This window comes from Brachionichthys hirsutus, chromosome 5 (assembly GCF_040956055.1).
Source record: "Brachionichthys hirsutus isolate HB-005 chromosome 5, CSIRO-AGI_Bhir_v1, whole genome shotgun sequence".
Taxonomy (NCBI): Eukaryota; Metazoa; Chordata; class Actinopteri; order Lophiiformes; family Brachionichthyidae; genus Brachionichthys; species Brachionichthys hirsutus.
Genome location: NC_090901.1, coordinates 5344265 through 5357051, shown reverse-complemented (window position 1 = coordinate 5357051; position 12787 = coordinate 5344265). Strand labels below are relative to the sequence as shown.

The window sequence follows — 12787 nt, the reverse complement described above, 5'->3', positions numbered from 1 at the left end:
TCTTTATACACCAACCATGAAAAGTAAAAGTGAATCAGAGTCGATGTATTTTTCACTGATTTTTGAATCCATGCATTTTTGGTAAGTGAATTAAATTAAATATTTTACAGGATATGATATTTGGGGGGAAAGCCTCCATTATAAGTAATTGTGGAAATCCATAATTTTTTTTGTATCCAGACGGGCTTCCGGATCGCTCTCAAAATTTAATGGGATCTAAGTTAGACCAAGACCAATTGTCAATTTTTTTTTCATCAAGATCCATCCAGTAGTTTTTCCATAATCCTGCTAACAAAGAGAGAAATTCCCTCTTCGGTGGTGATAACAATATCCCAGAGTTCACTTGTGTTGAGTTTGTGTCGTCCGAGGGATGAAGCGCATGACCAGGTCGCGCTCGTCCTCCACCGGCTGCTGTGACAGGTTGTTGGTCTGCCTGATGCTCTCGAGCGTGCAGCCTTGGCGAGGACAGACGGTGTAGCGGGACAGCACAGCGACCAGGATGGCCTTCATCATCACCATGGAGATGTGTTTTCCCACGCAGGATCGAGGCCCGCAGCCAAAGGGCTGGAAGAAACGACTGGGCACCTGCCAAACAAGACGGTAAACGCTCATAAGCTGTTCAGTCTTTCAAGCAATCAGTGTTTTTATACAACTTACTGTTTTCTCAAAGTTCGTCAGACTGAATTCTTTGGGTTTGGGGAAGAATTCAGTCTTGTGCATGAGACCGATGTTGAGAATGATGTTGGTTCCCTTTGAGATTTGAGTGTCTTCGATGACGTCGTCCTCTAGTGCTTTTCTCATTGTGAAATCTACCACAGGATGAAACCTCAAAGACTCGTTGATGAAGCTCTCCAGCACAATCAAACTCTGGTAATCAATGTCTCCTGCATCCTCTCTGCCTGGAGGGGAAAAAAGCAGCATTCGATAATTACTATTAATGTAATTTCTGTGTTTCATAATGGAAATAGTGCAACTAATGCTGCTCTGATGCAATTCGCCTACCCAGGAGGGCGTTCATTTCCTCCACTATTCTTAGCTCCACGTCTGGGTTTTGCTTCAGCAGCATTAGCATGAAGAAGAGGCTGACAGACAGCGTGTCGGGTGCTGCAATTACCATCTCCAACACACACTGCCTGACGTTGTCTGGTGAAAGCTCTCCCTTGTTCTGTTTACAAGGGAAGGGGAAGGTATGCAGACATCAGCTCTGTGACACGGGCAGTAGAGAGAGTTCTAAAAACGGCAGACCAACCTGGGCCAGAATCAGCTCTGTGGCAAAGTCAAGGTTGTCATCCAACTTCTCAGACTCGCTTATGATCTTTCTCTTTGTTTCAAGAAGGCTCTCCATTTCATCTTGCAGGGCTTGGCTGTTGGCGGAAAACAAACGCATTGATTAAGCTGAATCTATCACGGGACAAATGAAGTCCTCCTATGTGTAGGGGACCTTACGCCGCTTTCCTGTGCTTGTTGCACAGCCATCCGATCTTGAAGAATATATCGGGCTTTATTAGAACTGATTGCCAAGTCTCAAAGTAGCTGTGGATTTTCTTCAGCAAGGCCTTTTCTGAGGAACAGAACAATAAACCAATCAGCTGCAGGTGTCGATGCAGGAACTAGAGATGTTAATAACTGACGGTGGACAAGTAGATCACCGTTGAGGGGGACTCCAAGGAAAAGCCTGTTGGAGATATCCACCACGATGGCCCTCAGCAGATTGAGGGAGTCCACGTGTCCAGAGGGGTTGGTCATCTCCTGCAGGCAGTCCAGGTGTTTGGCTGTGGAGCTCGTACAGATGCCCACCGTCCTCTGGAGGCCGGGGCCTGTCAGAGCTGTAAAACAACACCAAACATTAAATACTTACAACTAAAATTATCCTCTGTGCGGACAGAGAATTTCACTTTTAAGAATTATTCCTCTTCAAACTGGGATTCTGCTCCAACAAGCCCCTCCTCAATTTTTGAGGAGGACCCCCAAACACAAGTGTACACCCATTTATAGAAAGATCTCGACAACGTCCTCAATCTGGATCCGATCCGGATGAAATTCAGTGGTAAACGAGAGAGCCCCACCCTACATGACTGTGTCAAATTACATAAAGTGATCCAGAATCCAGGATCTGTTCTGGAGCATCGACAAAATGGAATCTTCCGTTCCTGGTAACATTCCCAACATTTCCTGAAAACTTCATCAAGATTTGTCCATAACTTTTTCAATCATGTTGCTGACAGTCAGACAGATAAAACATAGCCTCCTTGGCCAGTGGGGAAACGACCAGTGGTGGGCTGAGATTATTGAACTGTATGTTGCACGACGCACCAGACGGAGCAGCGCTCCTAATCTCTTTGCATAGCCACTATGCAAAGACAATAAAGGCTTTCTATTCTATTCTATTTTATACTGTTTATATAGGAATAAATACTGTTTATTCCATTATCTCTGTATTGGGTAATTCCTCACCTTTAGAAAAATATTTCCTCAATTTCTTCCAAAGTAGGACATCACTGTTGAAGATAATACCCCTTCCTTCCATTCCGATGCATTCCAGCCCGGCTTTGCTCCCAAACCTGGCCGTGTAGTGGTCGCTCCTGAGGACATGATACACCGCAGAGGACCTGGAAGAGCAGCCAGGCTTTGACTAAGTGCTGAATCCTGGGATGCATTCTGAGCGTTAAGCTTTACCTCAAAGGACTTGCCTGCTCAGAATGACCGTCTCCTCGCCGTTAATCCAGACTCGGACGATGCTGCCGTATTTGTTGTTGTAGTAGTTGCAAGCTGTTCCAATTCCAGTCCACATGAATCTGATATAGGACAGGATCGGACCCAGTCCTGCCAAGACGGAAGGACCTGGTGGAAAAGGCGAGATTTGAATGAGCACGGAAACTGCCGCATTATCTCATTCAACCTGTTACCTGGAATGTGAGGCTTCTCTGTTCGTCTCCAGGTGATGAAGAGCAGCAGCAGCAGCAGCAGCAGCAGCAGCAGCAGCAGCACGGTGACTTCAGACGCCATGTCAGCCGCTGTGGGGCAGAGGTGGAGTATCTCCGGTGGCAGCATCCCATTCATCAAGCTCCCACTCCTCAGCAGGCTTTGACCTGTGCTCATAAAGATTCCGTCTCCTTGAACCAACAGAGAAAACAGTGAAAATGCCCCCCCCCCCCCCCCCCCCAATTATCATAGACTGCATTGTGCCGAATTTGAAAGAACATGATGAATTAAAAATATTAAAATGTCAGCACAATCTGGGCCCCAAATACAAAGTCAAACAGCTATGTTCATGTTCTTTAATCAAGTTACAGTTTGAATTGCTGCAAAAGTCAATTTCCTTATTATAATCCCTCAAAATACAAAGTATCATGATGTGTTTAACAAAAAAATATACTCTTTTTTTGGCTCTTTAAAAGTAGGTATTTAAAAAAATCTCTAGCGAGAAATTAACAGAGCAAATATACTCACGTCTCTCGTTCTTTCTGACTTGATAAGCTTCTCCTGGGAATCTCACCCGTCTCAGAGATGAGGAACATTCATCTATCAAATATATCACCCTCATTCGAGTGTTTATAAAGCTTTGGTTCAGCCTTCACTTCACTGGTTGCTTAGGAACACTTCCACTCTGGGGTTACAAGTGCCACAGCACTCACATGGCAGGCCAGATAATAGTGCACATCTAAAACACAAAGCGGCTTCGACCACGGACAAAACCCGTTTTCTTTTCATGTGAAGCTCACAGTTCATTCATCGATTGTAGTCTGCATGAATTTCATTAGAATTGCCTACTTCGCGTTTAGCTTTCTGCAAAAGAAAGACCCCCCACCATCTAATTCATCAACCCAGGAGGCTTTTTAAAGGGGGAAACTAATCAACTGGGTCAGACTGACCTTTGTAAAAAAAAAAAAAAAAAGGATTTACCCAGCAGTTCAGATCAGGCAGGAGGAAGAGGAGAAAACATCTTTAGAATTTAGCCTCTTTATAAAATACATTTTCAAATAATGTCTACTACATAAGGAGAGGCTGGAGCGATGGAGAAGCTCCGCCGCTGCAGGAGAAATGCAAAGCTGGATGTTTTTATGTAGCTGTGAATATTACAGACAGTTTTATTAATTATTTATTCTGGAATGTATAAGCCAGCGCAGGAGAGCAATAAAATGATTGCTGTCATTTTTTAACAGAAACGTTTTCTCTTTTTTTTCCTTTTATGATCAGCTGAGGGACCTTGGGTGCTTTCACACTCCCTGCTGAGAACAGGCATTTCGCTAGGGGGCGCTACTGCTTTGTTTAGTTTCATCGGCTACCGGATCGATGTATAACTACAAACTTATCAATTGCAAAGGCTGCAACTAACACTTATCTTCATATGAGTTAATCAGCTAGTTTCTTGGTAAATTGTTTGAGCTGTAAAATGTAGAAAAAAATTCAATTTAGTTCCCAGAACGCAAGCTGGCCATTCCAAAGCCAGAGATAGTCAATATTTACCATCACATTTGGTAAGAAGAAAAGATTCACAAACAAGGAGCTGGACCAAGCTGGTGCTGGTTGAGGTTATGCAAATGAAGTGATCAGTTACTTAATTGATTTTATAAGGTGAAGTAATATGATTAATGTCAAAGTTAAATATAATTTAATCACACTTACACTTTGGGAAATTGTCGTGTATCAGGGTCAAAGAGCACGATCGATTAGTATGAGTTTAATTCATTGAGTACAGGGGTCAAGGACAAAATCGATTTTTGCTAGTATTAGAAATATAATGCATATTACACACACACACACACACACACACACACACACACACAGGTTATGTGGAGCTTTTCTTTCGGAAAAAGAGCATAATGAAACATTTTTACCGGATATAGCGGTTTTATCTGTCAGAGAAAAAGACAGGTGGCCAAATAGTAATAAACAAAATGTTAATATTCAAGCTCTTATTTATGTCAAAACTCTAACCAGTTGTTATTGTTAATTTTGAGATAAGAAGCAAGTCGGGCAATCAATATCTCATAAATCACGAGTTCCTAAAATTTTACGAGAAACAGCAAACGCAACAAAATCCCAAAATTACGAAGCTTCTTGAACGCACCAAAACTCGTCTATGCCGGGCCTCTTCTGGAACAGTAGATCTGCACATATGTGGATCGGCGTTACCTGCATAGACTTAGGTTGGGCGCCATACTGCGTAGGTCACATACAATATATAAATCACATGGTCCACTACTGTACCCAAAGAGGAAGGCTGGCTAGCTAGCTAGCTGGCTAACGGGTATCCGACCTAGTTCATAACAGCTAGCGTTACATTTTGCACATCCCACCTGTGAAATAGCTGAGTCGGGGAGCGTTTAACTCTTTACTCAGGAGGCTCCGCGACGTTACAATGAAACAGTGACTTGTCGAACTAAAACACAATCGCGAACGCTGCCGTGACTTGACAGATTGGACTTTCAGAGGAGCTGTGCGGTCGATTCATCGTGCGCTGTGAGTGAGAGAACGAGCACGATCGTTTGGGGTTTTTACAAGTACGATAAAGTGAGCGTTTTTCTATTCGGATTAACGCATGTTTGCGCCCCGGAGCCGCACGGCTTCATCGCCGTGTAACGTCGGCTGGCTAGCTTAGCTGGGGCTGTTTACTGTATCTAAAAGCATGATCTGGCGCAGGCCTAGCTCAAGCAGCTAACAGTTACCTGTTTATTTAACCAGGACACTCCTATTGCTTATTCCTGCTATCGATTTCTAGATATGTAGCGCGGTGCACGTTTATGCTGGATTTGTTGGCATATCGATGAATTAAATTTAATAATCTGCTTTGGTCAGAAACCTTCACTAGTAGATGACCTGCTGCTTTGCTAATGCTAACAGTGACGTTGAAGTTATGAAATGTGTTTTGCTGACTGGCCACTGCTGTTATGTTAGCTACCCCCCCCCCCCCAATTAATTTTGTGTTTATCTTCAGGTTTTTGAGACAAGACACGAGTGATGTCCTGCCCATGCACTTCGGCTGCGAGGTTGTTCCTGAATACTGCCCACAGAGGTAACAAATTGACATTTGACTCCTCACCAGCTGCTCAGAGCTCCATGACATTGTGTCTACTTGAGACGTGGGTCTCCTGCTGACCCACATTGCTGCAGGTTGTTGCGTAATTTCAACCGCAAGTGGAAAAAGGCACTTAAAGGCGTGGGTTAAATATTTGTTGTCACATCACTTGGCTGTTCATGGTTGCGTAGCTTTGACTTTTTAGAGCAACAATCTACAAAGGTAGACACACATGCTCTGTAGTAATTGTTCAGCTAGCTATACACCTTGCAATCCGAGACCTTTGCTCATTGTTGACAAACATGTTTAATTAATTAAAAATGGACCAATGCGCCACTGTTACAGGAATATCCTGCTCCCGAATCCAATTGTTTTCACTGGTTCGTCAGAGATGCCGGGAAACTCCTTCGCCTCCCTGGGCACGGGTGAGGTCATTTTCAGAGAGCGCTGTCTGCTACGTCTCTAAGGATGGAACGACAAAGGACGGTGGCAGTGATGGTGGAAAGGTAATCTTTTGGAGTGTTGATCCTCATTCCGATGCATTTGGACACGGGGTTGAATATTGCATGGTTGTGTTTCGGTGTAGAAGGATACAACTTTGTGACGTATCGCTGTTTGGTCCATGAACGCCATTTAGATATCACATGGTTTTCTGTTCTTTTAAAAATCTGGTTTTTGGTCTGTTCGATGGACCAAAGAGAGGTTTTTAAAAGAGATTAGATTAGAGATTTTCCTAAATTTTACAGATTAAGTGAAGATAATTGTCCGATTAATCGATAATGTAAATTATATATTTTTACAGCCCATTTGCTGAATATTGTTTTTCCTGCAGATTTTGTTTTCTGGCAGCATAATTCTTGATGCCAGGTAAAAAGATGGAAACTGCTTGTACTGTTGAGCCGTCAGATTATAGGATTGTCCACTATGATTTTGGGTTGGACTTCCCAAAACTTGGGTCTGCTCCATCACATTTTAACACTGGAAGTCACTGCCGGCTTCCACTCCCATCAGGTCCATAAATTGGACTGTAGCAGCACCGCAATCAATTAGGATTGAATTTCACTCATTTCAAATGTGAAATCATTAGTATCAAAACAAAGCCTTTTTATTTAGGTATTATAATAAGCAACATGTTAAAACAGGAGAACCTGCAACAAACCACAGACGCATTTCTTTGTGTGGTGCTGAACCAGTTGCCTGTCCTGGGGCTGTTTGCATGAATTTAAGGGAGGTTAAGCTTCTACACCGGTCAAATGGAACAAAACTTAAACCTGCTCAGCCATTAGGTTGGGTGCATGGAGCAGATGTTAGTCATGCAGGTCTGTGTTTGCTCACTGATTTGTCTCCTCGCAGAAAAACGTCAGCGAGGGGAAACGACTGTCTGGCTCTGGTGGATCAGGCGTTGGGGGAAGCCAGCTCCGCTGCCCTAAATGTGGAGATCCCTGCACACATGTGGAGACATTTGTATGTGAGTAAATGCCTTTAAACATGTATGTGTTCTGGCCTTCCTTGGCTACTGAGTCAAGCATTGTCACACTTTACTCTGTCACTTGTTCAAATTGCTTTTTAGTTTGCAAGACTGAAGTTCTTATAATTATAAATTTCAGAAATGTTTTGTTGTACTGGTTGTGAAATAGTTGAATATCAAATGTGTTCTTCTGCAGCATCAACGCGATTTGTCAAATGTGAGAAATGCCATCACTTCTTTGTGGTTCTGTCTGAAACGGACTCCAAGAAGGGGCTAAACAAAGAGCCAGAATCGGCTGCCGAGGCGGTGAAACTTGCTTTTGCACAGAAACCTCCCCCGCCGCCGAAGAAGGTGAGAAACTCTCTGTGAACTGAAGCTGTCGGAATACGTTTTCCGAAATGTTATACTTTCTGTTGTGTCTGTGCTACTTTAACAGTGATGTGTTGCCTTTTCTTCTCAGATCTACGCCTACCTTGACAAGTACGTTGTTGGACAGTCCCATGCAAAGAAAGTGTTGGCGGTGGCGGTATACAATCACTACAAGCGCCTCTACAACAACATCCCTGCTGGAAGTCGACAGCAAGTAGAGGTGGAGAAACAGCCATCTCTCACACCTCGTGGTCAGTTGACTCTGGATGTTGTTGTGTACAGCTGCTCATGATTTCATTTCAATTTGCTTATTTTCAATTAGACTACATTATTTTGAATGTCTAAAAAAATTAATGTTTAACGTATTGTTTGTTACGACTAGTTTTCTTATCTCAGATTAGGTCAGAACCATAACTACCAGTAATCAAGATTAACATGGAATCTAAGAATTAATTTTTAGAATAAATAAATAGGAAAGACAATGGAAAGTTAGGAAAAGCATCAAAGAAAAATAATTCCATCATCTACCTGTTAAAGTTCCTTGAGTTAACTTAAAAATCAAAAAGAAGTTATACTTCAGTTTAAAGTATCTACAGCTTGAGCTGTTCCAGGTTTTTAAATATTGCAGCAATAAATTTAAGGATGTCATTTGTTCAATAATTCTATTGCACCTGATTTTAATGTTTTGAAGGACTGTATTGATAATGTCATAAAGGCAATGATGACTGATAATATTGATGTGAGCGCTTTGATCCTCCCTGTAGAGTTAGAGATGAGAAGACGAGAGGATGAGTACAGATTCACAAGTAAGTAGCCAGTCCTGTTCAGCATTGTCATCTTCAGCGGCTCTATTCAAAAGTCTCAACGCTTCAAATAACTTGGTTACATTTGCATATTGTAAAAAAAAAAACCCACCATTAATCACCAGATTTTTCAACAGAAACTGTCTTGTGACAGTTTCTAAATTACAGAAGTTGGACAATGGTCACAAAGCACAATCTGTGACTTCATTTTTTTTTTGCAGAGCTGCTGCAAATCGCAGGGATCAGCCCCCATGGAAACGCTCTGGGAGCATCAATGCAGCAGCAGGCGAGCCTGCAGTCTCCCCAAGAGAGGAGGGGCGGGGATATCCTGGACTCCGCCCACATTGAAATCAAACTGGATAAGAGCAACATCATCCTACTTGGTCCAACTGGCTCAGGTTGGTGACTAAACCTATGAATTGATCTAAGTTCAACGTGAAGCGTATATCTTTTTGAGAGAGGGGACCCTTGTAGTAGGGAATGCTCCGCCTTCGCAGAGGCTTTCCATCTCGTCTTATTGTGAATCCTCGAATTGTTCACAGGGAAAACATTGTTGGCGCAGACGCTGGCGCGTTGCCTGGATGTTCCCTTCGCAATCTGTGACTGCACCACGCTAACTCAGGCTGGATATGTGGGAGAAGACATCGAGTCAGTCATCGCCAAACTCCTGCAAGACGCCAACTACTCGGTGGAGAAAGCACAGCAAGGTGACTGCAATGAACGTGGCGTCCGGTGTTAGAATCCTTCCATATGTCGCTTGGTTTTCTACAGCAGAAATGTATTACAGGAAGTATCCACTCTGATCTCTTATCAAAGTTGGACACATCACTCCTGATTGGAGGACGTGTCCCACTTTAGAGGCATGAAAGCAGCACGCAGCGTAGTGATGAATGAATACGAAATGGATGTAGTTATTTTTTGCAGGAAGTACTAAATGGAGCTGACAGATAACTCAGACAAGGCGGTTGTGAATTTACGGTTGTGATCCGGCTGACCGGGAGGCTGACACTGTTGGATTATTTGTCCACGCAGATTTTCAGAGTGGGGAACCTCTCTCCACCTTCGTTGTGAGGAGGCCCCTTTCATGATTCTATCACCTGTCATTGAAGCTTTTTTTCCTGGGGAATGATCCATTCAGGTTTTTCTGATCGCATTAACTTTCCCACTCTTTAGAGCTGTGCCAACATACATATTTACAAAATCAATCCGGGTCAAACTCTAGATATATTGTCCTTGAGATTTTTTTAGTTCGATATCACAAAGGATTAACGTCATTAATGATCTACAGGGTGACTCAACTTTTGGTGAGTCGCTATAACATAGTGAAGACGAACATTAAATTGTACAACGAAAGAACGAATCCAAATATCCCGGCAGCAGTTATTAACCCCTCCAAAAATTAGAGTCTTCTGATGATTACTTCATTGTTCGGGCTTTAAAGGGTTAAAGAAATCCCAAAATGGCAAAGTTTTCATACAACTATGTCAATCGTAGTGTCAAATTCAGGAGCATAATTGTACAAGGCGGTAAAATAAAATATGTTTGTGAATTTCCGTGTGTTTTCTTTGCAGGTATTGTGTTCCTGGACGAGGTCGATAAGATCGGCAGCGTTCCTGGCATCCATCAGCTGAGAGACGTAGGAGGAGAGGGAGTCCAGCAGGTCTGTCTTCATCTTCGGTTCCACTAAATAAATCAGAATTTCTTATAGACATTAATCTCTAGCATTCTATTTTGTGAGTTTCTATTATTTCTCGTTAACCTAGACTTGTATTCTTTTTGTGTCAGGGTTTGCTTAAACTCTTGGAAGGTACCGTCGTCAATGTTCCTGAGAAGAACTCCAGGAAACTGAGAGGAGAAACGGTGCAGGTCGACACCACCAACGTTCTGTTTGTCGCGTCGGGCGCCTTCAACGGCCTCGACAGAATCATTAGCAGAAGGAAGAATGAAAAGGTCAATTGAACACGGCTCATACTTGCAGACTCCTCGGCTGCTTTTCTTCACCCGCATGTTTTCTCGGCTCTTCAGTACTTAGGATTTGGAACTCCCTCCAACCTGGGGCAGGGTCGCCGTGCTGCAGCTGCTGCAGATTTGGCTAACAGCAGTGGCGAGATGGACACTGTGGCGGAGATAGAGGAGAAGGACCGGCTGCTGAGACACGTGGAGGCCAGGGACCTGATCGAGTTCGGAATGATCCCAGAGTTTGTTGGCCGTCTGCCTGTAGTCGTTTCTCTGCACAGTCTGGACGAAGACACGCTAGTCCGGATCCTGACGGAGCCCCGTAACGCCGTGCTGCCGCAGTATCAGGCGCTGTTCAGCATGGACAAGGTGAGATCACATGAAATCACAGTTCAGACAGACACAGCGCTGGATTTACATTCCTGGTAGACTTCTCTGTAAACGCTGTGTTTCTGCTGTTTACATTAAAATGTTCTGACCGAAGGTTGACCTTCAGGTCACGTCTCGGACATGTAAATCCCTTTTTCACAGTATTATAAACAGCCATGCAGAGTCCATGCAGCCTGAACACTCTTGGATGTGCGGCAAGATTTAATTATTCTCTCGTCTCACGCTTCCCGGAACATTTCATGTCCCAGATCTCCAGAAACCGAATGCATCTGTTTATACCGAAGCTAGAATACACCTGTTTTCTGTTTCAGTGTGAACTCATTGTGAATCAAGATGCCTTGAGGGCCATAGCTAGGATGGCTCTGGAGAGAAGGACTGGAGCTCGTGGCCTCAGATCCATCATGGTAGGCGCTTGTTGGTTTCCTGTTTTTGTTGTGGGTAGCTCACCCATTAGCGGGTGTAATGCAAGCTTTAAACATGTCCTTTTGTTGTTGTTTGTTTTTGTTTTTTAAAGGAAAAGCTCCTTTTGGAGCCGATGTTCGAGGTGCCACACTCTGACATCATGGCTGTTGAGCTGGACAAAGATGCTGTCCTGGGAAAATCAGAGCCCCGATACATCAGGTCAGCGTCTTTACCTGCAGCACAGTGCTTCCTGTCTGTTATGTCAGGCATCGTTTTCCTGAAGATCAGCGAGTCTGCCGCGGCTTGAAACCTTGAAGCGGATGTTCTGTTTGAATTTCAGAGCTCCGGCCAAGGAGTCTCCAGAGGAGGAATACGACTCTGGCATCGAGGAGGACAACTGGCCTCGGCAGGCAGACGCTGCCAACAACTGAACCACATCGCTCATTTCACCGGAGGCCAGTCGCAGAAATCATTAGAACTATTATGAAGTCTTGGATACCAAACCGGGTATTATGATCACCCCTGACAAATGATACGGACATCGTTGTTAGTAGAGATGATGAAAGCTACAGATTCTCTCTGAGCGGCGTTTTTCTTCCCACAAGCATTTGGTCCCATTCATCAGATGTTAATTCACAAGCTTAGCAGTCGCAGGGTGGACCTTTATCCAATATTTAAATCTCTGGGGATTAACATTTTATCAATAGAAAGACAATATGATTTTATAATTAAACAAATACAATAAAATGGTTTTGTAGCTAGCTGAGTAGTTTTCTCTCTGTGGTGACGGGCGTGTGTTGAAATGATGGGATCATACTGTACATTTGAAGAGGAAGGGTGCAAACGAAGTGTAGATGTCAACTAATGCCTTATATTATTATGAGGGTGTAATATTCCATGAGCACATCAATACGTTGATGTTCTTAACCACCATTGTGATAATGGTGCTCACGGTAGAGTCGGCCTTTAAATAGTGCGATGCACTGCAGTTTGTGAGCAGTTTGTGAGCAGTTTGTGCGACACGACTTTTTACTTGGAATGCATTGTGTTGTAATGCACCAGCACACGAAACACAGCAGGTCTAAAAGCAGCCAGAATGGTTACTTTCTAGTGTTTCGCTACTTTAAGCTTCGTCTTGGTTTTATTCTGTTTGTGTCCCGGCATATTGGAAACCCGCCTCGCCCTCAGTGATCAAATATCCGGTCGTTAAATGTTTCTTCAGTACACACGGATGTAATCGAGCCTCCACCTGATATGCTCTGACTGAACGGAACCACGCGGCTGTATTCTGAATTTAGTTTTGCTAATCGGATTAAAATCGATCTGATCTCTTTGCTTTGTTTCCTTTTCTTTTAGCAGAGGTTCAAAACCTTCTTTTGT

General features: G+C 43.5%; 2 protein-coding genes across 2 annotated transcripts; one reads left to right on the top strand and one right to left on the bottom strand.

Moving 5' to 3' along the window:
* Positions 1-339: 339 nt before the first annotated feature.
* Positions 340-3060, bottom strand: LOC137894019 (aromatase-like). The gene is made up of 9 exons (XM_068739476.1): positions 2907-3060; positions 2691-2841; positions 2455-2609; positions 1650-1826; positions 1447-1561; positions 1250-1364; positions 1003-1165; positions 658-899; positions 340-585 (listed from the first exon to the last, which is right to left on the bottom strand). Exons 1-9 carry the CDS (start codon positions 3058-3060, stop codon positions 340-342), a joined length of 1518 nt encoding a protein of 505 aa, XP_068595577.1.
* A 2171-nt stretch (positions 3061-5231) lies between these two features.
* Positions 5232-12742, top strand: clpxb (caseinolytic mitochondrial matrix peptidase chaperone subunit Xb). Its single transcript, XM_068739470.1, has 15 exons — positions 5232-5463; positions 5939-6016; positions 6365-6525; positions 7373-7487; positions 7684-7838; positions 7948-8107; positions 8621-8662; positions 8881-9057; positions 9202-9366; positions 10231-10319; positions 10445-10609; positions 10685-10984; positions 11317-11409; positions 11520-11626; positions 11748-12742. Exons 2-15 carry the CDS (start codon positions 5962-5964, stop codon positions 11836-11838), a joined length of 1875 nt encoding a protein of 624 aa, XP_068595571.1. The 5' UTR covers positions 5232-5463; positions 5939-5961; the 3' UTR covers positions 11839-12742.
* Positions 12743-12787: the final 45 nt, after the last annotated feature.

Bases quoted from the DNA above. Each gene is read 5' to 3' on its own strand.
- clpxb (XM_068739470.1), top strand. From the start codon at position 5,962: ATGTCCTGCCCATGCACTTCGGCTGCGAGGTTGTTCCTGAATACTGCC. The intron at 7,488-7,683 runs GTGAGTAAATGC...GTTCTTCTGCAG, and splicing joins ACATGTGGAGACATTTGTAT to CATCAACGCGATTTGTCAAA. The intron at 9,058-9,201 runs GTTGGTGACTAA...AATTGTTCACAG, and splicing joins ACTTGGTCCAACTGGCTCAG to GGAAAACATTGTTGGCGCAG.
- LOC137894019 (XM_068739476.1), bottom strand. From the start codon at position 3,060: ATGAATGGGATGCTGCCACCGGAGATACTCCACCTCTGCCCCACAGCG. The intron at 1,166-1,249 runs GTTGGTCTGCCG...CCTTGTAAACAG, and splicing joins CAGAGCTGATTCTGGCCCAG to AACAAGGGAGAGCTTTCACC. The intron at 900-1,002 runs GTAGGCGAATTG...TTTCCCCTCCAG, and splicing joins GGAAATGAACGCCCTCCTGG to GCAGAGAGGATGCAGGAGAC.